Below are 21487 nucleotides of genomic sequence, written 5' to 3'. Positions count from 1 at the left end.
CATTGTACCTTAACATATTTGTTAGCTTATCTATATTGTATGTATTTCATATATTTTAACACTTAATACTGTGAAAACCAATAATTTTAAATGGATTTTGTCAGAACACAATAAGAATGAATGCCTTTGAGGCATTAAGTTAAACTATAATAATAATGTATTCCCCCTGGACATGCTATGAGTCTAACATGTTTGTGTAGATTTTAAGCTGAATTGACAATCATAACACATTACGGAATGTTAAAATAGCATGACAATCATGTATGTATGTTTAAATTTTAATAAAGACTCAGTCCCTAAATTTAGAAATTTAAATTCTTATAGTTTTTAATTGACATTATAATAAACATACAACTAAGACATTTCTAACTTAAATAATTTAAAATCTAAATCTCCACAGATTATTATACATTTTTTGATCATAACATCACTTGCCAGTATTTTTTTTAAATAAGTGTTTTTAAAAAAAAAAACTACCAAGGAGAAGTAAAATTTTAAATTAAACACAGTTTTTAAAGGAGATGGTACCTAAGTTATATGGTGACTTAGCATAGGCAATATTCAGCATTGTATATATTAAATTATTAAATAAATGTCATATTTTTATGTTACTTAGTAAAAAAGCTATATCTATGTGGATCCTCCATAAATAGTTCCCTCCAAAGAACACAAAAGTTAGTAAAGGAAAACATAGGCTATAATTTTCAGAACTGCAGCCCAAGCTATCAACATTTACATTGTTTTTAGAGCCAGATACCAAAATGGCTCCCTCACCACCACCGAAATGCAAAGCTATCAAATGCAAAATAATCATTATATAATATGCCAGTTGCTTCCTCAGTTTTCCTTTTTTAAAAAAAATTCTCATACAGTATGCTTCACTTTGTTCCTTTTAGGAATACTAGATTGGATTTTTATCCATAGAAAGCTCAGATTGAGAAATAATTATGGTAGAGAAAGACTTTCTTCATTACAGTTCATAAAATGATGTCCTTTTGTCCTCACTACTTTGCCAAAAAGGTTTGCATTTCACCACAAACAGCTATCTAACCTAATGGGTCTTCTCAGCCTACTTTCCCTTTGATATCTCTAGAACTTACTAATATCAATATCCTCTTTTTTGTTATTATTATTATTTGGGGGGTGGGGTGGTGCTAGAGATTGATCCCAGGGCCTTGTGCATGCTAGGCAAGCACTCTACCAACTGAGCTATATCCCCAATCCCTTTTTGTTATTTTAACCTTCATTTTGCTTCCAGAATATCACTATATACTCCATTATCCTTTACCTGGATCCATCTTCTATAGTCTTCTCAAATTCAACATATCAAATAAATTCACCAGCCACTGTGATCCCCTTCAACCCTTTCTCTCTTCCTTTGTACACTTAACACTTTCCTCCCTAACTTCTTTATATCCATTAATATTTCTACTAAGCTCCCAGGATTTTTCACTTAACTTTGTAAACAATGTATACCATAAGCCACCAAGTCCAATACAACCTTTTTTGGAAATGTCTCTTAATCTGATAAAAACTTTTTTCTCAAGTACACACATTTCTCATTTCAGGGTCACCTTTTACAATCCATTTATATTCTTTTCCATCCTACAATCAACACGTTTTCATGCATATGTCTTTTCTTTCCAATAACATAACTCATGGTAGTCAATTAACTCATTCATTCTTCAAAAATATATTCATTAAGCAACATTTATTAAATGTCTCTTTTACAAAACCTATCCCATCTCAATGGCTTAGGACTAAGGCAGGAGAATTGAGAGTTCGAAGTCAGCCTCAACAATTTAGCAAGGCACTAAGCAACTCAACAGGATCCTGTCTCTAACTAAAATATAAAAAAGCGCTGGGGAAGTGGCTCAGTGATTAAGTGCCTCTGGGTTAAATCCCAAGCACCAAAAACAAAAACAAAAAAAAACTGTATTCCAAATTTGTATAATCATATATTCTCCCTTCTGTTATAGATACTTAAATTTCCTTTTGTATTTTCCCATCACTAATAACCACAGCATTGCATTTATGCACGTACTACTGGGTGATTATCCAATACTGCAGCTTTCAAAACTGCAAAGAAAGGGATCAATTGGCACTTTTATCAAAGTCCAAAGTATTCTCAGCACAAATCAACTAGGGCAAAATTACTCAATTGGTGCAAAATGTGCAGTTCAAGGTCATGAAAGTAGAACTAATAATCTCCCATAATAAACCTTTGTTAAATGAGGTGTCAATAACATTTTAGAAAGTACAAAATGTAATTAAGGAGTCCTTCTAAAATAACAGAAGTTTTCCTAAAGCTTAAATGTGTTTAGCCATAAGAACAATAAAATAGCTAACAAAATAATAAGGTTTATTTGAAAGAGCAATAAACTACAATCTTAAAGATGTAAGGTCTCCGCTATTGATCTTCAAATAAACACTAGTCTCAGTTTGTACATCTAGAACATAATAATAATAATGACCTGCCAAATATATTTCATGTAGTTTTAATCAATTCTGATACTGTATTTTGATAATTATGAACTATTATGTTTTAAACATATGTATATATTTTTAAAAACTGGGTCTTAGATATCACCACATTCCTTCATGGAAATGATATTTAAAATACTCTTAATTCTTAAGAAAGCAGAACAAAACTGTTCTTTTCACAGTCTGCTGTTTCTGGAACTTTACTTCTTTCCTCTGGGACTCTAACATCTTCGATATACCTTCAAAGGCAAGCCCCTAAAAACTCCTGAGTGGTCATATTAAAATGTTAGGAAAGAGCTCTCAATTCAAAGAGTTTCTCTAGTTAAACTAGAACCAATTAGATAAAAGAGTGTTATATCTAGGGCAAAATCAAAATAGCAAGTGTGACATTAGTATGAGACATCAATGAACACTAAAAGTAAAAACAAAAACCAATATCCTCTAAATCAGAGAACTATACATTTAAATGGGAAAAAAGGTTCCTTAATTTTCAGTAACAATCAGATGAAGTTTGCACTTCCTTAAATTAAGAATGTAAGAAACTAATAACCTCAGCAGTATTTAGCAGTACATAAGACTTTATCATGAATAAAAATCACACATTTTTATATCAAAACTATTACAAATATCTCAAAATGTTGTTGTAATATATTTAGAAAATAGTTTTTACATCTCAGGCTATATCTTATTATTTAATTCACTAATAAAGAAAGATCACAATTTTAATATTTTGATATTAACTCAACATAATTTATTTCTTTTATTATCCTATGAATTTTATTTTATGCACTTAAAAACTTTATTCCAAAAATGAAGATCATAAGATTCACAGAAATAAATAAATAATTTATGAAATGGGCTCCAATGAAAGACCTAACATGGTATAATAACCTAGTTTTAGAAACATGAATCACATGGTTCTCATGTCACAATGGAGGTAACAGATATTTACTCACTCTGACCTGTCAAGCTAGTTCTAGAAACAAAATTTTAGGTTAAAAAGTTCAATCAGTCTATAATAAGCTCATTAAACTCTTCAGAAAAAAACTGAGAATAATAAACCCATAAAGAGATCATAAAGCATTTCATTTGTTATTATGGCTAATTTTTAAAAAGTATCTGTTAGATACATATTGCAGGACTTAACAACTGAAATGCTATGATGGGTGCATTTCTTTCAAGTCTGGAGAGAGAGAAAAGGATAAGTTACAGATGAAACAAGAATGATAAGTCGGACACAGGCACGGTAGCACACGCCTGTAATCCCAGCGACTTGGGAAGCTGAGGCAGGAGGACCACAAGTTTAAAGCCAGCCCTGTTTCAAAAAGGTCGAGGGAGGGCTGGGTTGTGTCTCAGTGGTAGAGCACCTGTCTACCACATGTGAGGCATTGGGTTTGATTCTCAGCACCATATAAAAATAAATTTAAAAAAAGGTATTGTGTCCATCTACAATAATTTTTTTTTTAAAAAAAAAGGTCTAGAGATGTGGGTCAATGGTTAAACACCCCTGGGTTCAAACCCTGGTACCAAAAAGAAGAATAACAATGGTAACAGTAATTAACTACACTTTTCTCATTATTTGTATATATTTGGAATTTCTATTTTTTACTTATTTACTTACTTATTTACCTATTTATTTATTTATTTTAGTTGTTGATGGACCTTTATTTTATTCATTTATTTATACGTGGTGCTGAGAATCGAAACCAGTGCCTCACAAGATGCAAGCACTCTACCACTAAGGCACAACCCCAGCCCTATATTTGGAATTTTATACAACAAAAAGTTTAAACTATGTTCCAGTTAGTTCACGAAAAAACAGATTTACTAAAGTTTATTAAGAGATACTCCTGTGAAGGTCAAGAACATCATCTACCACATCTTTTTTTATTTTGTTTCTCACAGTAATAGTTATGACGTCTGTACCACTTTATTCTTATAATCTTGGTAATATTTCTAGCCATAGTCTCCTCAAAAAAAAAAAACTGGATAGAATAACAAAAGTTCAGCAGGTTTAATTACACCTAGGCTATTGTTGGGAAAGAGACTAACTAAAAAATCCTGCCAAGAATATCATGTGTTCTGTGGACACATCTGTTAAAAAACTGGATGTCAATAAAACACATAAGCATTTGCTCAATTAGATGTACCTTGATCTATTACAACTCAAATGCAAGAATGTTGGCCAAGTAACAATTTAGCACACAAGTAACACTGCACAGGATCTACTATCTAACTTTCAGATGATTTAAGATATTCCATAAAGATTTTTTTTTCCTGCCAGTAAGAAAGGGCTTATTGTTTGGTTGTGATAAAGTAACAGTCCCATTGCTACCTCTTCTATGATACTGTGATAACATTTCATTGATAAAGGAATCATTTGATGTAAACCTCACTTGTTTGGCTCAACAAGAAATATGTCATTTATTTCCTGATTGCTAGAAATGACTACATGTCTATATATCCTCGTTTACCGTGCTAAAGGATTTAAAAAGACCAGGTCCTCCTGGGTTAACCTCATCTAAAAATAAGTGACCAACTGCATGTGGAGAAAAATGTCACTTTGTTACTTAAATGTTAAAATCTCTAATGAAATTCCAATAATGTCTTTAAAAACATATTTAAAATGTATATTATAAATAGAATACATTAAAATATAGTTTAAATTGACAGTACAAATAAAAACTGGAATTGAAAAATATTAAACAATGGGTTAATAAATCAACAATTAAATAAGTGAAAAATATTAAATGATATTAAATAAACCTGTCACTTTCAGGATATAGCTCTTTTTCTTATGGTTTTTCATTTCACCTCAGTCAAATGTTTGATTCAATCATGTCCATTTATTCACATGAGAATTTTTTAATCATTTTTACCCCATGAGACACTTTATAATCCTTTTAAGTTCTTACTAAAACAAAATACTATGTGTTATTCTTATCTATGGGAGGTTTTTTAGACATGCTAAAGTTTTTTTTTTTTAAATAAACTATAAATCCTCTCTATGAGACCAAATCTTTCTAACGGTATAAAGTAGAATAAGCATTGTACATGATTTGGTTTTCAGGCATCATGGACAGACACTAAAGGTTCAAATACAAAGCAGACCAATGCTGATTTTGATAATCTCCCTTTTTAACCCATTCTCTCTTTTATGTATATCTTAAAAGGCCAGAATCCTTGTTCTTTTCAAACCAATCTCTCAAGTTGTGTAACACAGGGCTAAATGTAATCTAATGATGACAACGATAACTAATTTCTATGGAGCACTTCGAATGTGCCAGCACTTTACAAGTATCTAATCCTCACAAATTTCTAAGACATAGGTAATTTTATTATCACCATATTAAAAGAAGAAAAACTAGTCAATCTTACTTTTTAAGAAACTATTTTTTAAATGAAATAACATTATAAAATATGAGTTATAGGAGTTTATCTCCCAACTTTTCACAGAATATAGTCATGTCATTTCAAGCAACACAAAAATAATTATTTCTTTATATAATGTGGAAAATGACTATATAAAAGAGCACAGTCAACTTTATAATCACTGTGTCTAAAGTTTTTTTAAAGTATTTTTTAAGATGGACACAATATCTTTACTGATTTTATTTATTTTTATGGAGTGCTGAGGATTGAAACCAGTGCCTCACATGTGTGAGGCAAGTGCTCTACCACTGAGCTATAACCGTAGCCCTTCAACTGTCTTTTTAAAAAGAGAAAGATACTTCAAGCAAAACAGTAGTAACAACAAAAAACGCCAACAAAATATAGTAACCACAACACTTCTTCTGTATTTTCATGAATTTAATTTATTTCTCTGAAGATATCCTCATACCAGAAAATTACAAATCTCTTTTTTAAACAAAATAATACATCTTTCTTGTTTCAACAGCTCTCCCTAATAACATATTACTAACATAGCACTATGATAATTTCTTTAAATAAGAAATTTAATAACTTTGATATCCTATTTTGCAATTTATCAATGTCTGTTAATAAGTACTTTACATGAGTTCCTTATAAACTGTATATAAGCAGAATTAGGTTACACAAAACTCAATCTCAATCAAATTTATTTTGACAAAAAACATTAACACTTAAAGCAATATTCATAACTCCACAATGAATCACCACATCATGTACAACCACAAGAATGTGATTTAAAATAGAATAAATTATACTTCATGTATGTATATGTCAAAATACACTCTACTGTCATACATATCTAAAAAGAATGAAAAAATAAATTCACCTAAAAAACAGTATTCATATTCAATACATATTAAATAGGAATGTCAAATCTTCCTGATGAGCTTAGCTAATTCTGTCTTCTCTGGGAATAAACTGTTCACTCATGAGAGAAGAAAAATTCTTACTTACACATAATAAATTGTTTTTTAAAAAGTTTTTTGCCTAGAATATATTTTTAATAATAATGTGGAATTGTATTAACTCTAGAATTAATAGAGTATTTAGACAGTCCAAACTAAATATCCCAAGATATAGTCAACAATCTCTCAAGATCATTCCCAACTAATATGCTATGATTCATTCCTTTGCCAGAAAAGTTTACTCTAAGAATAGAAACTAATTCTAGTTTATAAACTACCAACTAGTCTTACCAATACTATTTCAAATGAGAAAGCACTTATCAAAAAAAACAACAGCAAATCCAAATAAACAAGTTATCTTAAATAGCTACTAAGACACACTTATACATTCTGTATAAACTCAAAACAAAACCATAGTAACTTATAATTTATAAAACCATTAAAATCTTTTGGTGTGTTTACTTTTCATCTCCTCTAAGAGATTATATAATTCTTCTAATTATAAAATTATTCTAATTCCATGTCCTTGTAAATAGGCATGTACACAACTTGTCAAATAGTTTGTTCTATTTTGCTTCTTTTTTTTAACTTTTTTTTTTGTAGATGGAAACAATAACTTTTATTTATTTATTTTTTTAATGTGGTGCTGAGGACCAAACCCAGTGCTTCACACATGCGCTCTACCACTGAGTCACAACCAGAACCCCTACTTTGCTTCGTTTTATAGCTACATAAATAAGTACACACACATACACATATGTACACAATTTTTTTTTCTTTATCGTATCTTCTTGTTTAGGTTGCAAGCCCCAGGAATTTAACTCACATTATCAAAAAAAAATTATTTATTATTATTATTTAAAAATTTTATTTATTTATTTATTTATTATTATTATTTAAAAAAAAGTTTTGTGCTTTGCACTCATCCAAAAGAAAACAGGTATTATTATCTCACATTTTATTAATATGAAAACAGTGGCCAATAAAGTAATTATCCCTAAGTTGCTGGAAGCAACCTTTGAAATGTGTGTGAACCCAGTCAATACAGAAACCATTGGTAGGAAAGTCTGGTATCCAGGAACTCCCAGCAGCAGCCGGCATCCCTGCTGGTTTGAGACTGCCTAGTACATGTGACTTTCTATATAGCTCTACCACAGGTTCCACACAGGACCAGAGATGGGTGGCTTGCCAAGATGCCAGTCAACATGTTTGCTGCAAGTCCCCTGCCACACCAAGAATCAAGAATCCTCTTGCTGAAACCTTATCCCTGCCTTTGATGTAGTCTCCCTTACATGAAGAACAGGAACCATTTTTCTAGTTGTTCCAGCTCCTATGTAGACTGGAGGACCTATCAGTAGCTCCCCTTTTTTGAACCTAATTTCTGGCTCTGGCTCTTATTTCTTTACTAAATATTTCAGACTTTCTTTTTCTCAGCTGGCTCATCACCTCCTGAGCAAGAAACTACCCTGGAGGGGTGCTAGCTGACCCATAACGTTGTCATCCAAATAGTAAACAGTTACATCTGTATAATTTTTAAACCACATTCTTCTACCACTCTACAGTTTCTAATATTTCTTAATTGATAGAATAAACATTTATTGTATATTTTCTATGAGGTAGAAAACTATGCTAGACTCTGGAAATATTGTGGTAAATGAGACAAAACAGACCCTGCCCTTTTCTCAAGTGAGAAAAACAAAACAAAAAAAAAAAGATCATTTAATTATATGTTATAACCCCAGATAATGAAAATATAAATAGGGTAAAGAGCCAGAGGAGGAAAACACTGGATCTTTTTAGTTGGGATGATAAGGAAAAGCCTTTCTAGAAAGTGACATATAAGCAAATGCATGACTGATAAGGAAACAAGTCATGTGAAAATATGAAGAAAACAAAAATGGCAGAGCAAAAGCAAATGGAAAAACCTTAGGCAGAATGGAATTGTTTGTTCAAGGATGAACAGAAAGGCCACTGAGGTAAAATGAAGAGAGTAAAGCAGAGTGAAATTAGAGAAAGGAGCCAGATCAAGAAGTCTTATAGACTATTATTTTTTTAAAAAACCCTGTTTGCTTTTAATGGAAGTCACTTGACAGTTTCAGACAGAGAAATGAATAAACTTATAACCTTTAAAGATCTCTTCAGCTGTAATACTGAGAAGTGACTGAGTTGGGGATAGAAAAAAAATAGCTATTCAATATGGTAGCTTCCAGTCCCAAGTGGCTACTAAACATTTGAAATGTGGATCATTTGAACTGAAGTGTGCTTTAAAAATAAAATATATAAAAAAATAAAATAAAATATACACTGGATTTCAAAAATTTTACTAGGAGAGAAAAGTAAAATACCAACTTTTTACATTTATTACATGTTGAAGTGAAAGCAATAATATTTTTTATACACTAAGTTAAACAACATAATTAAAATTAATTTCACTTGATTCTTTTTTTAATGTAGCAACTATAAAATCTTAAATTACAAATGTGGTTCCCATTGTATTTCTACCTGATAGTGCTGTTCTACTGGTGCCTTAGACTAAAATTTTTAAAAGGTGGAAGTGATAAGAAGTATTGGATTCAGGATATATTTTGAAAGTAAAGCCTATAATAACTTGGCTGAATAAATGCTGGGGTAAGGAAAAGAGAGAAACTGTGATTTCAAAATTTTTTTCTTCAGGAATTTGGTAACTGGTAGTAAAATATATTAGGATGGGGAAGTCTAGCATGAAAACTCAAAGTTCTGTTTCAGAATATCATATCTGAGCTGCCCTGTTGGACATCTCAATAACAGAGTTATGATCTCAGAATTCACAAACAAAAAGAGCATCATTCATCAGGAAATGACACTCCTCACATTGTGTAGCATTCTGCCCAAGAAGTTATATCCAACAACTTTTGTGCCTAGTATTCTCTAGGTAGAATACACCTAACCCATATTTTTGACTAATTGTTAGAAAATAATGTAAGTATGTAAATTTGATTCATGTATAATATTAGATTCTGCTAATAATAAACATTTGAGAAAATATATGAGTTAGGAGTTCAAATGTTTTAACCTAACAGCCCAGGTATCAAATGCCAGCCACCACTGTACTAAAGTATGGTGCTCACCAATATTTTTAAACCCTCTATCCCTTGGTTTATTTACCTCTAAAATGAATTATCTTATTTAATCCTCATACACAAAGTATGAGGATTAAATAAGATAATTCATGTAAGGTAATTTACCTGGTACACAGTAACAACTTAATACACAACAGCTATTAACCATTATATTAAAAAATTCCATCGCAGTGAGAGATGGAATAAGTAACAAAGCTATAAAAGTTTCTTTCTAGCTTTACTTTAGTATATACAATATAATACTTTAGAATATATAATACCTTATCTCAGCAGTCTCCAAAAATCTCTTACCTGTAAGTAGTGTTTGGAACATAGACATCCCTTGCAGGAAACTCCAAAATTTCTCTGGTAGGTCTGACTCTACTGTCGGGATAAAGCTTCACTTGAAGCAGCTCTGGGGTTAGGCAATAATGAGGATTTTCGGGTGCAGGAGAAATGTCTATCTTCAGCTGAGCTACATATAAAAATGTAAGAACAATGTAATCATAATAAATAAAAATTCAATGACTGGCATATTTTAGATCTGAACTGTCCCCCAAAGGCTCTTGTGTTAAAGGGTTGATGGCCAACATGTGGTATTATTGGGATTGGTGGAACCTTTAGGAGGTGGCGCTTAGTGAAAGAAGTTAGGTCACTGTGGGTGGGACCCTGAAGAAGATACTGAGACCCAGCCACTTTCTCTGGTTTTGCTTTATAGTTGCCATGAAGTAAGCAGATTTGCTCTACCACATGTTTCCCTCCATAATGCACTGCCTCACAACAGGTCCAAAAGCAACAAAGCCAATCAACCATAGACCAAAACCTCTGAAACTAAAAGCCAAAATAAATCTTTTCTCCTTTTTAAGTTCATTTTTCTCAAATAATCTGTCACAGTTATAGAAAGCTGACTATCATAATGATAAAAATGATTTGGGAAGAATTGAGATCCTATTTTGCAGAAAGTCTGGGAAGAATACTACAGAAGCCAAATTACTATCATCTCAGACTTTAAATCATTTTATTTTATTGAGTCTCGAACTTGGAAATTATTAATACATGCATACATGCATATAACTTAACAAATGTTTTCTGAATAATGAATGGAAGAAATCAATAAGAATTAAAAAAAACATACAGTGATAAGCAACAGGTTCAAGGCTAAATGATTTATTTTGGCTTAGTAGATTTCAAAACAGCTTTACTCTGGAATGGTTTGTTCTGAATATTTAGCATTCCATGTGTACATTTTTCCCTCTAGAAAATAATTTTAAGCCAGAATATTACTCATCATTTTCATTTTAGAACTCAAATTATCAAAGGTGCTAAATCCTACATATAAATCATTAGAACATATTATAGTTGATAAGGTGAAGAATATTGACAATTATTGAGCATAGAAATATGTATGGGCCAAATAAGTGAAAATAAGGAATGCATAACTGTAACTAATATATTAGTGATGACAACAGTCGTAACCAAACATACTCAAATATTTGAAAATACCTGTAATAGGTCTCAGTCGCCGTAAGACAGAAGATGGCCTTCTCATATCAGCAAGGAATTTATACAGATCTTCATCACTTAAACGGTCTCCTTCCTGATTTAAATGATAGAGATAGAAGTACATGGTAAAACAAATATAGTAGACAGAAATACATTTATACTGCTTGCTAATTAGCATGAAATTCTTCTATAATGCTGTCAGAATGAAAAATTCAATTAATAAGTATAAATGTCTCAACTCATTCTCTTTTCTGTTGGTCTTTCAAATTTTACTGAGATTTATGATAGCATTATCTTTCTTATTTACTTATAGTCCATTATCTACACCTATAAAGTACTAGAGAACACTATAAAATATAGAAAACAAATACAAGTTAGAGGTAGGTGAAAAGAAAAAAAGGAATATAGATATAAAACAGAATCAATAAGCAATGTAATGTAAAATGCAAAAATCTACAAGTCTTATAAATTTGTTATACTTGAGTTCATATTTGTCTTTTCAACTTTATATTACCTAATTTCTCAAGTGCAAAATCTACAGATTGGTTAAACTTTTTTATAAAAGAAAAACAACAATAAAACTGCTGTTAAGGAAAAGCATAACTATCCTGATACTAAGACTATGAGAAAAAAAAAATCTTCCAAAATGATCTCAATCCGAGACAAAAAGTGGGCAAAAATCTAAATAATATGAAATTTTCAATTTAATGTTAATATTTTCTTTTTTTTCTTATAATTAAAATAGTTCGAGGTTGATTTTTTCCTTTACTAAGAGTCAGTATTTAATCCAAACCACCTACTTTTGACATTTCATTTTCTTATTTGTATACATGCTTATTTGTATATTGTCCTGTATTTTATGTAAGACTACTTTGTAACTGTGAGCTTCCCTAGAGACATTTTCCATTTGTTCATTATTATATTCTAACTGGGAACATAATAGATCTTCTTTTATCTCATTATTTGGGAAATGATTTTTAATTTCTAAGTGGTTATAGATTTTTTTGTTGGTACCTTTAAACAGTTTTTACTCTTATTTGGGTTATGGTTGGAGAATTTGACTATATATAAAGTTTTTTCAGTTACCTAAGATAAAGGTTCATTTACTAAAAAATAGTTACTGAAAGAATAAATCCTCTCCTTTTGACTACAGAATTAAAATAGATGGTTAAATAGTCCTTATTCATAATACATTCAGATTATCTCTAAATTACTTCCATTTACTTAACCTATAAAATTATATTACTGGCCTCTACCATTTATGTCCTATTTCTGTGCCTTTAGCTGGTTGTGGCATAATTCCCTCCTCTAGATTTGGCCATATGCCTTCCTTTGGCCAGTAAGTAAATATGTGCAAAAGAAACTAGAAAGCATTTGCACAATTTAGCTTGCCCTCTCTCTCTCTTGAATTTCTGGCACTGCTATGAGAACCTGACCAAGCTAACCTGCTAGAAGATAAGAGCAGACATTCAGAGCCATGGAACAAAGCTGAGTCATTTCAGTATAACCAGCAGAAGCCAGGCTAGATCAGCTGATACCAGCCAACCTTCAAACACTAGTTTGCTGGAGTAGTCTAGCTGACACTTGCCCCCTCATCATTGCTTGTTTACTGTTGTGTACTCCTGAGACTACAAATAACTCATGAAGCTGTCAATGTATAGAATAATGTCTCTAAAACAAATGTGTGAGTTTGACTTTGTTTTAAAGTCTTAATATACTTCTAATAATTTTTGGCTTGAAACATTTTATATATAAACACTCTTGATAACTAAATCATCCCAACTGTAGATAGTAATCTCTCATAAAATAGGGGAAAAACTGCTTTCTGTGTCTCATTTAAGGGAAATTTGTGTCTTGAATTCTACTTTGCTAAAACTGTATCTCTGCTTTTTACTTAATTTGCATTTGTGTAATGTATAATTTTCTAGCTATTTAAAAATACTTATAAATAGCACATGCTCATGGCTAAATAAATTTAGTACAGAATTTCAGAAAACAAATTGCAAATGCTTTCCTTTCTATTTCTCTACACTTCTAGTAATCATTTAAGTTTTCAGAAGTACTTAGTGTTAATTTCCAGTTACCAGTATTGCTCAGTGGGGTGATTATAGATAACAATAATGAACATCAAATTTTAAAAAGAAGTATATACTGTAAGTTTTCACAATAAAGAAGATAAATGTTTGAGGAGAGAAATCTTTTAACCTCATTTACAGATATTACACTGTATACATATAATGAAATACCATATTATCCCCATTAATATGTATAATTTTTGTTTTTATATACAAATTTTAAAATAAATCAAATTTAATTTTTAAAAATAGTGTCTGTTACATGATGAATGCTCCAAATATAACTGTTGGCTAAACAGGAGAGGGGTAGACAGCTTATTGATTTTGGTTTACTGCACCAGTTCAAGGATATAGAAGGTTGATGAAATAAAAAGAAAGCTATGTAAACAGTAGCAGAAGTGACACAGCAGCTGAAATAGAAACAGAAAAAAGCATCATATCTCCAAGATTGTGTTATTGTTTCAGATTAATCTACTGCCCTGGTTTCCACCTGTATTTGTCCTATCACTTCATTCAGGTAACACTCAGTTATAGCCTTCTCTGGATGCTTTCTTTTATGACTGTCCATAATAAAAAGACCCTTACCACTTTATCATCTGCTTTTTATCCATTAGAATGTCTCACAGGAGTCACCTATGAATACCACTGACCTGTTTCAGAGAAGGGAGCTTCAAGTAGATTGCTGTCAATTCAATGCACATTCTGACCTTGTCCTCTCAAATTATAATTAGAGAATTCCTTAAAATAATACCTCAAAATGAAGAAGTCTGAGATAATTCTTAGCATTTTCCTTCAATCTAAGTTTCCTCTCTATTAATAGATGAATCTATTCATCTTCTCACTTAGGAAAAAAGTTTCAAAATTTGTTGATCTTGATTGCAATATAAAAATCCATTTAACATCAAAACCCAATATACTCATATACACAAAATGGCTCCCTAAGCAATATTTAACCACAGGAAGTACAACACACTATTATTTTTTCTGCTGGGTATTAACTTCTAAACTGGTTTACAATACCACTAATGGGTCATAATTGGCTTGTAAAAAATACTGATTTGATTTGAAGTGGAAGGAACAGCTTTCAAAGAAAATGTCCTTAAAGAAAAAAACATTCTTGGATATATAAATCCATCTCTTAAAACACTGACTACAATTTAGCACAGAAATGAACTATACAGGCCTAAATGTTTTATTCCACATACTGTAGATTATGGTAGTCTAGGTCAGAAAAATTGGGGTGGGGAAGACAAAGAAAAGTACACATTCACTCTAAGGAAATTCATAAATCATCAATGCTTAAGATAAGTTATACATTACAAATGAGAAATAAGATATAGGTATGAAAGATTAATTTTGATGCATTAATAATGTTAAAGTCAATTTTATATAACTATAATAATAAAACAATAGAATATAAATTGTTTCTTAGTCTTATAGCTTTTACTCTTATTATTTTTTAAATTTTTATTCTTTCTTTAAAGTTAGGCTGGGAATATGGCTCAGAGGTAGGGCACTTGCCTAACATGTTCAAGGCCCTGGGTTAAATCCACACTACCACCATTAAAAATAAATAAATAAATAAAAGTTCTAATACTAAAAAATTGTGCTTTTATGTGTAATAAGGATTGTAATGCATTCCACTGCTGTCATGTATTTTTAAAAAAATTTAAAAAGTTCTTAGAATCACACATGATTCTAAGAATCACAGAATGTACATGTATGGTACAATTATTACTTTCCTGAACTAAAACTAAAAGAAATTTATATACAAACATCTTCCCAGAACTCCTACATGACAGAACAATACCTGCTTAAAAAAATTGGTCACTGTAAGAGTAGCAGGTCGAAAGCTGGTCAAGTTGCAAGAATCATCTCCACTCGTTGTCCTTTCAAGTGATCGTCTGCCAACAATACTAGAATTCCTCCTTTCGGACCAGGACCCTTTTCGTTCTACCAAGGGGAAATAAAATAAGACAATCATTTTCATAAAATTTTAAATTTAAAGCAGCTTTCAAACCTAGGGAAGAATCCACTAATACACTAAAATTGAAAATTGTAGCATATTAGAGAGATTCGGAAGAAATCTCTTGAATCTTTTGGCTCTCTTTTTAAAAGACTATAACACACAAGGAGCTATGTGTATGATCAAAGATATACTACAAAAAGCAGCTATGGAGGAGCTAGCTACTCATTTATATGACATATTTGCCAAAATGGAAATTTTAGTCACCTATAATGGTAATACAGTCTTAGCATTTGAATTTGAAAAATAACTGAAAGATAAAAACTTTACAAGGTAATTCTTCTTCCTTGTGGTGCAAAAGATCCCGTGTATATAAGATAATTCTACTATTTAAAACAAAAAGAACAACCAAATTGAAGATCAATGATGAAACAGAATATACGAACAAAACTATAAACAAACTAGACCAAATAGACATTTATTTTAGACTTTACTAAGCAAGAGAGAATTACACATTCTTTAAGCACTTATAAAACATTCTCCAAGACAGTCCATATAATAAGACATAAGATAAGATACAATAAATCCAAAAGAATCAAAATCATGAAAAATATGTCCTCCAAAAACAGTGGAGTTTGGAGCTGGGGTTATAGCTCAGTAAGAGAGCACTTGCCTAGCATATGTGAGGCTCTTAAGTTCAATCCTCAGCACAACATAAAAATAAAGAAAGAAAATATAGATATTATGTCCATCTGCAACTAAAAAAAAATATTTTTAAAAACAGTGGAATTAAATTATAAATCAATAGTAAGAAAATGTGAGGAATTCACAATTGGAAGTGAAATAGCACTTGGGAATAACCAATGGGAAAAGAAGGGATTATACACAGGAAATTATAAAGTAAGATGTATGAAAATAAAAATGAAACAAGTGGAATACTGAAAGCAGTGCTCAGAGGAAAATGTATAGCTAAAAAATGCCTATATTAAAAAGAAACATTTCAAAGCAGTAACATAATCTCATACTTCAAGAAACTAGCAAAGAGAAACTAAGACCAAAGAGAGCTGGATACAGAAAAGACAATATTGGAGTAGAAACTGATGAAATAGAAACTAGAGAAAACAACAGAGAAAAATCAATAAAACTAAAAATTATTTCTTCAAAAAGAAAACATTCACAAATCTTAAGCTAAATTAATGAAGAAAAATGGAAAAGCTTACTATACTGATGTCATAAATTAAAGAGCAGTATTACTACTGAATCTACAGGTTAAAAGAAATATATATATCAATATTATAAACAAGTATAGGCCAATACTTAGATAATATTCAAACTTACATGAAATGTACAAATTTCCAGAAAGATACAAGGTACTAATAAATCTGACTCAAGACAAAAGAGAAAACTAAAACAAGTGAAGAGGTCTAATTTAATTAGTATAGAAGAACTTACCACAATAAAAGACCAGGTCAAGAAAGCTTTACTGGAATTCTTCCAATCTTTGAAAGAACTAATAACAATCATCCAAGAAGTCTTCCAAAACACAGAAGGAACACTTCATACCCCATTCTATCAGGCTAGTATTACCCTGACACCAAAACCAGACAGAGGTATCACAAGAAAGAAAAACTACACATCTACAAAGTAAACCATATGAATAAAGATGCAAAATACCTGAAAACAATAACTAGCAAACACATGGAAAAGATTATATGCCATGACCAAATAGGACTTTCCCAGGAATTTAAAGTTAATTTAACATCCAAAAAATAATCAATCGATGCAATAGGGCAAAACATAAAAATCATTTCAAGAGGCAGAAAAAAACATTAGAGAAAATTCAATCATCTTTCATGATAAAAGCACTAAAAAAAAATTAGGAATAAAAGGGAACTTCCTCAACCGACTAAAGCACATCTGCCAAAATCCTACTACAGTCTGGGATTTAGCTAAGTGATAAAGCATATGCTTATCCTGGGCTCAATCCCCATCACCAAAGGAGGGAGAGGAGAAAGAAGAGGGAGAGGGAGAGGGAGAGGGAGGGGGAGAGGGGGACAGAGAGAGAGAGAGAGAGAGAGAGAGAGAGAGAGAGAGAGAGAGGAGAGAAAATCCTATAGCAAACATAGTGCTTGATGGTAAAAGACAGAATGAATACATCCTAAGATCAGGAGTGAAACAAGGATATCCACTCTTGCCACTTCTACTTATCATTGTTTGGAGATTCTAGTTTAGACAATTAGAAAAGAAAATTTTTTAAATGCATACAGATTAGAAAAGTAAACCTATTTTTATTTTCAAATGACTTAATTTTATATATAGAAAATCCCAAGGAATCTAGAGAAAACAAACAATAACAATTAGAATTAACAAATTTAAAAAATGTTTCGCAGTATAAGATCAGTGTGCAAAAGTCAAGTATGTTTTTATACACTAAAAATGGTCATTCTGAAATCTAAATCAAGATGATAATTCCATTTAAAATAGTATCAAAATGCAATAAAATATTTGGGTATAAATGTAATAAGGGCAAAAGATATACTGAAAACTACACAACATTGCTAAAAAAAAAACTAACAGATTTAAATAAATGGGGGAAAATATCCCATGTTTTTGGAGTCAAAGACTTAATATCATTAAGATGACAATAATTTATAAATTGATCTATAGATTCAATGCAAGCCCTATCAAAATTCTAGCAGTCTTTTTACAGAAATTGACAACTAATCCAAAATTTCATATAAAAATACAAGGAATCCAAAATAGCCAAAATAATCTTGAGAAAAGCTAACAAAGTTAGAGGCCCAGTTTTCTCAATTTCATAATTTGCTAAAAGCTAAAGTAATACAGTATAGTATTGGAATAAGGTTAGACATCTAGATCAGTGGAATGGAATTGAGAGCCCAGAAATAAACCTACAATCTATAATCAATAGATTTTTGACAAGCATGCTAAGACTATTCAATGGGTTATTTTAATAGTGTATGGACAAATAAAAAAATAATAAAGTTAGACCCTGATCTTGTGTTGTATATAAATTTTAGCTTAAAACTGATCATAACCCTAAATGTAAGAGCTAAAACTACAAAAGTATTATAATAAAACCTAACAGTAAATTGTCTTAATCTTGGGTTAGGTGTCAGTTTCTTAGATACAACACCAAAATCACAGTGACAAAAATAAATAGAAAAATTGGACTTCACCAAAATTCAAAACTTCTATACTGGAAACAATACCACCAAGAAAAGAGAATCCAAAATAAGAGAAAATATTTTCAAATCATACATTAGATATGGGATTTGTATCCAGTACATGTAAAGAACTCTAACAACTCAAAGACAAGAAGATAAAAATCACATTTAAAAATAAGGCATCAATTAAATAACAAAAAGACAACAAAGCCATTAAAAAATGGACAAAGGATAATAATCTATATTCTTCAAAGAAGACACACAAAAAGCCAATACACACAAAATGATGCTTAGTATCATTAGTTATCAGGGAAAGGCAAATCTAAACCATGATGAGATAACACTTCACCTGAGCTAGGCTGGTTGGTTACAATCAAAGAACAGATAACTAAGTACTGGCAAAGATTTTGGAAAAATTGGAACTTTCATAAATTGCTAGCAAGATGTTTGAAAGTACAGTCACATTGGAAAATAATATGGTAAATCCCCAAAAGGTTAAACAGAATTATCATACGACTAGCTATATATTTAAGAGAAATAAAAATATATGTCCACACAAAAGCTTGTATATGAATGGTCATTACAGCATTTATTCAAAATAATCAAAAAGTGGAAACAATCCATATGGCTATCAAATGATAAACAGATAAACCAAATATAGTACATTAATACAATGAATTATCATGGCAATAAAAAAAGGCAGTGATACCTGCTACAAATGGGATGAACCTTATGAAAACATTCTAAGTAAAAGAAGCTAGCCACAAAAGAACTCATATTGTAAAACTGCTTGTGTATGAAATGCCTGGCATAGGAAAATCCATAAAGACAGAAAGTGTATTAGTGGTTATTTAGAGCTGGGTTTGGGAATTAGAGGAGAATGAGGAGTACCTACTAATGGGTACAAAAGTGTTTCAAAATTATATTGTGGTGATGGTTGCAGAACACTATGAATATAACAAGAACCATTGTATTACACTCTTTAAATAGGTGAATTGTATGATATTCAAATTATACTTCAATAAAAGTGTTAAATGAAAAAGAAGAAAAAAATTATTTCTATGCCACAGTGTGCAGTATATAAATAAGACTATATAAGAAAAAATAATAATACATTTAGAAATATTTTATATAAAACATGCTTACCTCCAGTACTGATTTCTACTTCTGTAGAATCTCTTTCTAAACTCCCAGCACTGCTAACAATATTCATCAAATGGATGGCAGTCCAAGCAAAAGGCATGCGATATTTCCCAAGTCTTTGGCAAAACTGATCAGCCTGACTTTTCAGCTTCTCCAATTTTTCCTTATTCTGCAAAAAAGAACTTCAAACATTATTAAGCTTGAAAGAAATCAATTAGATGTTATTTAATACTATATAAAGGGGTAGGTTAAGAGTTTTAAATTTTCAACAAAGATAAGAAAAGGCAATTTATACTTTTCAGAGATCAAGTAACAACGCATTATCTTAACCACTCAACAATCTCAATTCATTCTACAAAGATATCCCCTGAAACAAATATTAAGATGGCCTGTAAGAGCTAACCAATGGTCTGACTGAAAACCTCCCTAACATACACTTTTCATATACGATATAGGATAGACAGTATCTTACCTTAGAAATTAGGGCTGGAAAGAGATGGAAAGAGAAATAAAGGGAAATAAAAAGGAAGAACTGGGAGTAGTGGCACACACCTGAAATCCCAGCAACTTGAAAGGATGAGGCAAGAAACGGCAAGTTTGAAACCACCTTTAGCAACTTAGCGAGGCCCTGTCTCAAAATTTTTAAAAGTAAAGAAAAAGGGCTGGGAATATAACTCAGTGGGTAAGCACCCCTGGATTAAATTCCCAGTCACTGTGATCCCCAAAAAAGGAAAAAAGGAAGTAGGATAACAACAACAACAAAAATGACATAATAGTGAAATTCTTTAATATACTTTGTATTTACTGTCCCAAATTACAACAGTAATAATGTGAGGGGGAAATGTCATTCTACCTTGGTGGCATCTGCTTCTTTGAAAATCATATATGGTTCTGCACACTCTCCAATGTCTCCTTGCTGTAGGACTTTTTCTAGCTGTAAAAGGGAAAATGTAAAGATTAACTAAGCTTTAAAAAAAAAAAAAAGTCAGTCTAAAAAATGCAAGGATGGTTCAATATACAAAAAAAAAATCCATGCATTAACAAAATGAAGGCAGAAAATATATATGATCATTTCAATTAATACAGAAAAAGCAGATAAAAAAGCAGATACAGAAAAGTGGATAAAAGTTAACATCCTTTCCCGATAGAAACATTCAACAAACTAGGAATACAAGGAAAGAACCTCAACATAATAAAGGCAGGATATGAAAAACTCACAACTAACATTGTAACCAATGGTGAAAGACTGAAAGCTTTTCTTCTAAACCCAAGAACGAAACAAATATGTCCATGGCTTGCCTGTTCTACTCAACGTAATGCTGAAAGTCAAAGCCAGAGCAATTAGTTAAGAAAATGAATAAAAGGTATCTGAACTGGAAAGTAAAAATTAAAATGATCTTTGCAGACGACATGATCTTTTTTTTAAATATATTTTCAGTTGTAGATGGACCTTTATTGTATTTATTTATTTATATGCAGTGCCAAGAATCAAACCAAGTGCCTCACACATGCCAGGCAAGTATGCTACCGCTAAGCCACAGCACCAGCCCTGACATGATCTTTTATGTATCAAACTCTCACAGATTACACCTCCCACACACACACACACAAAAAACTATCAAAACTAATAAGTAAATTCAACAAATTGCAGGTTACCAAAATGACACATTAACAATGAGGAATTGCAAAAGAA

General features: G+C 31.1%; 1 protein-coding gene across 8 annotated transcripts in view; it reads right to left on the bottom strand.

Annotated features, from left to right (window-relative positions):
- Window positions 1–21487, bottom strand: part of DOCK7 (dedicator of cytokinesis 7) — a 200145-nt gene that overhangs the window by 136780 nt on the left and 41878 nt on the right. For all 8 annotated transcript variants that reach the window (XM_081308903.1, XM_081308899.1, XM_081308896.1 and 5 more), the window contains exons 10-14: window positions 20648–20728; window positions 19798–19963; window positions 15308–15450; window positions 11423–11516; window positions 10232–10394 (exon numbers count right to left, since the gene is read on the bottom strand). In XM_081308903.1, the coding sequence (XP_081165029.1) occupies window positions 10232–10394; window positions 11423–11516; window positions 15308–15450; window positions 19798–19963; window positions 20648–20728 (647 nt within the window). The remainder of the gene's footprint in view (window positions 1–10231; window positions 10395–11422; window positions 11517–15307; window positions 15451–19797; window positions 19964–20647; window positions 20729–21487) is intronic.

Source organism: Spermophilus citellus, assembly GCF_964194105.1.
Source record: "Spermophilus citellus genome assembly, chromosome: 9".
Taxonomy (NCBI): Eukaryota; Metazoa; Chordata; class Mammalia; order Rodentia; family Sciuridae; genus Spermophilus; species Spermophilus citellus.
The sequence above is the reverse complement of the archived record's forward strand: the minus strand, read 5'-3'. Positions and strand labels throughout refer to the sequence as shown.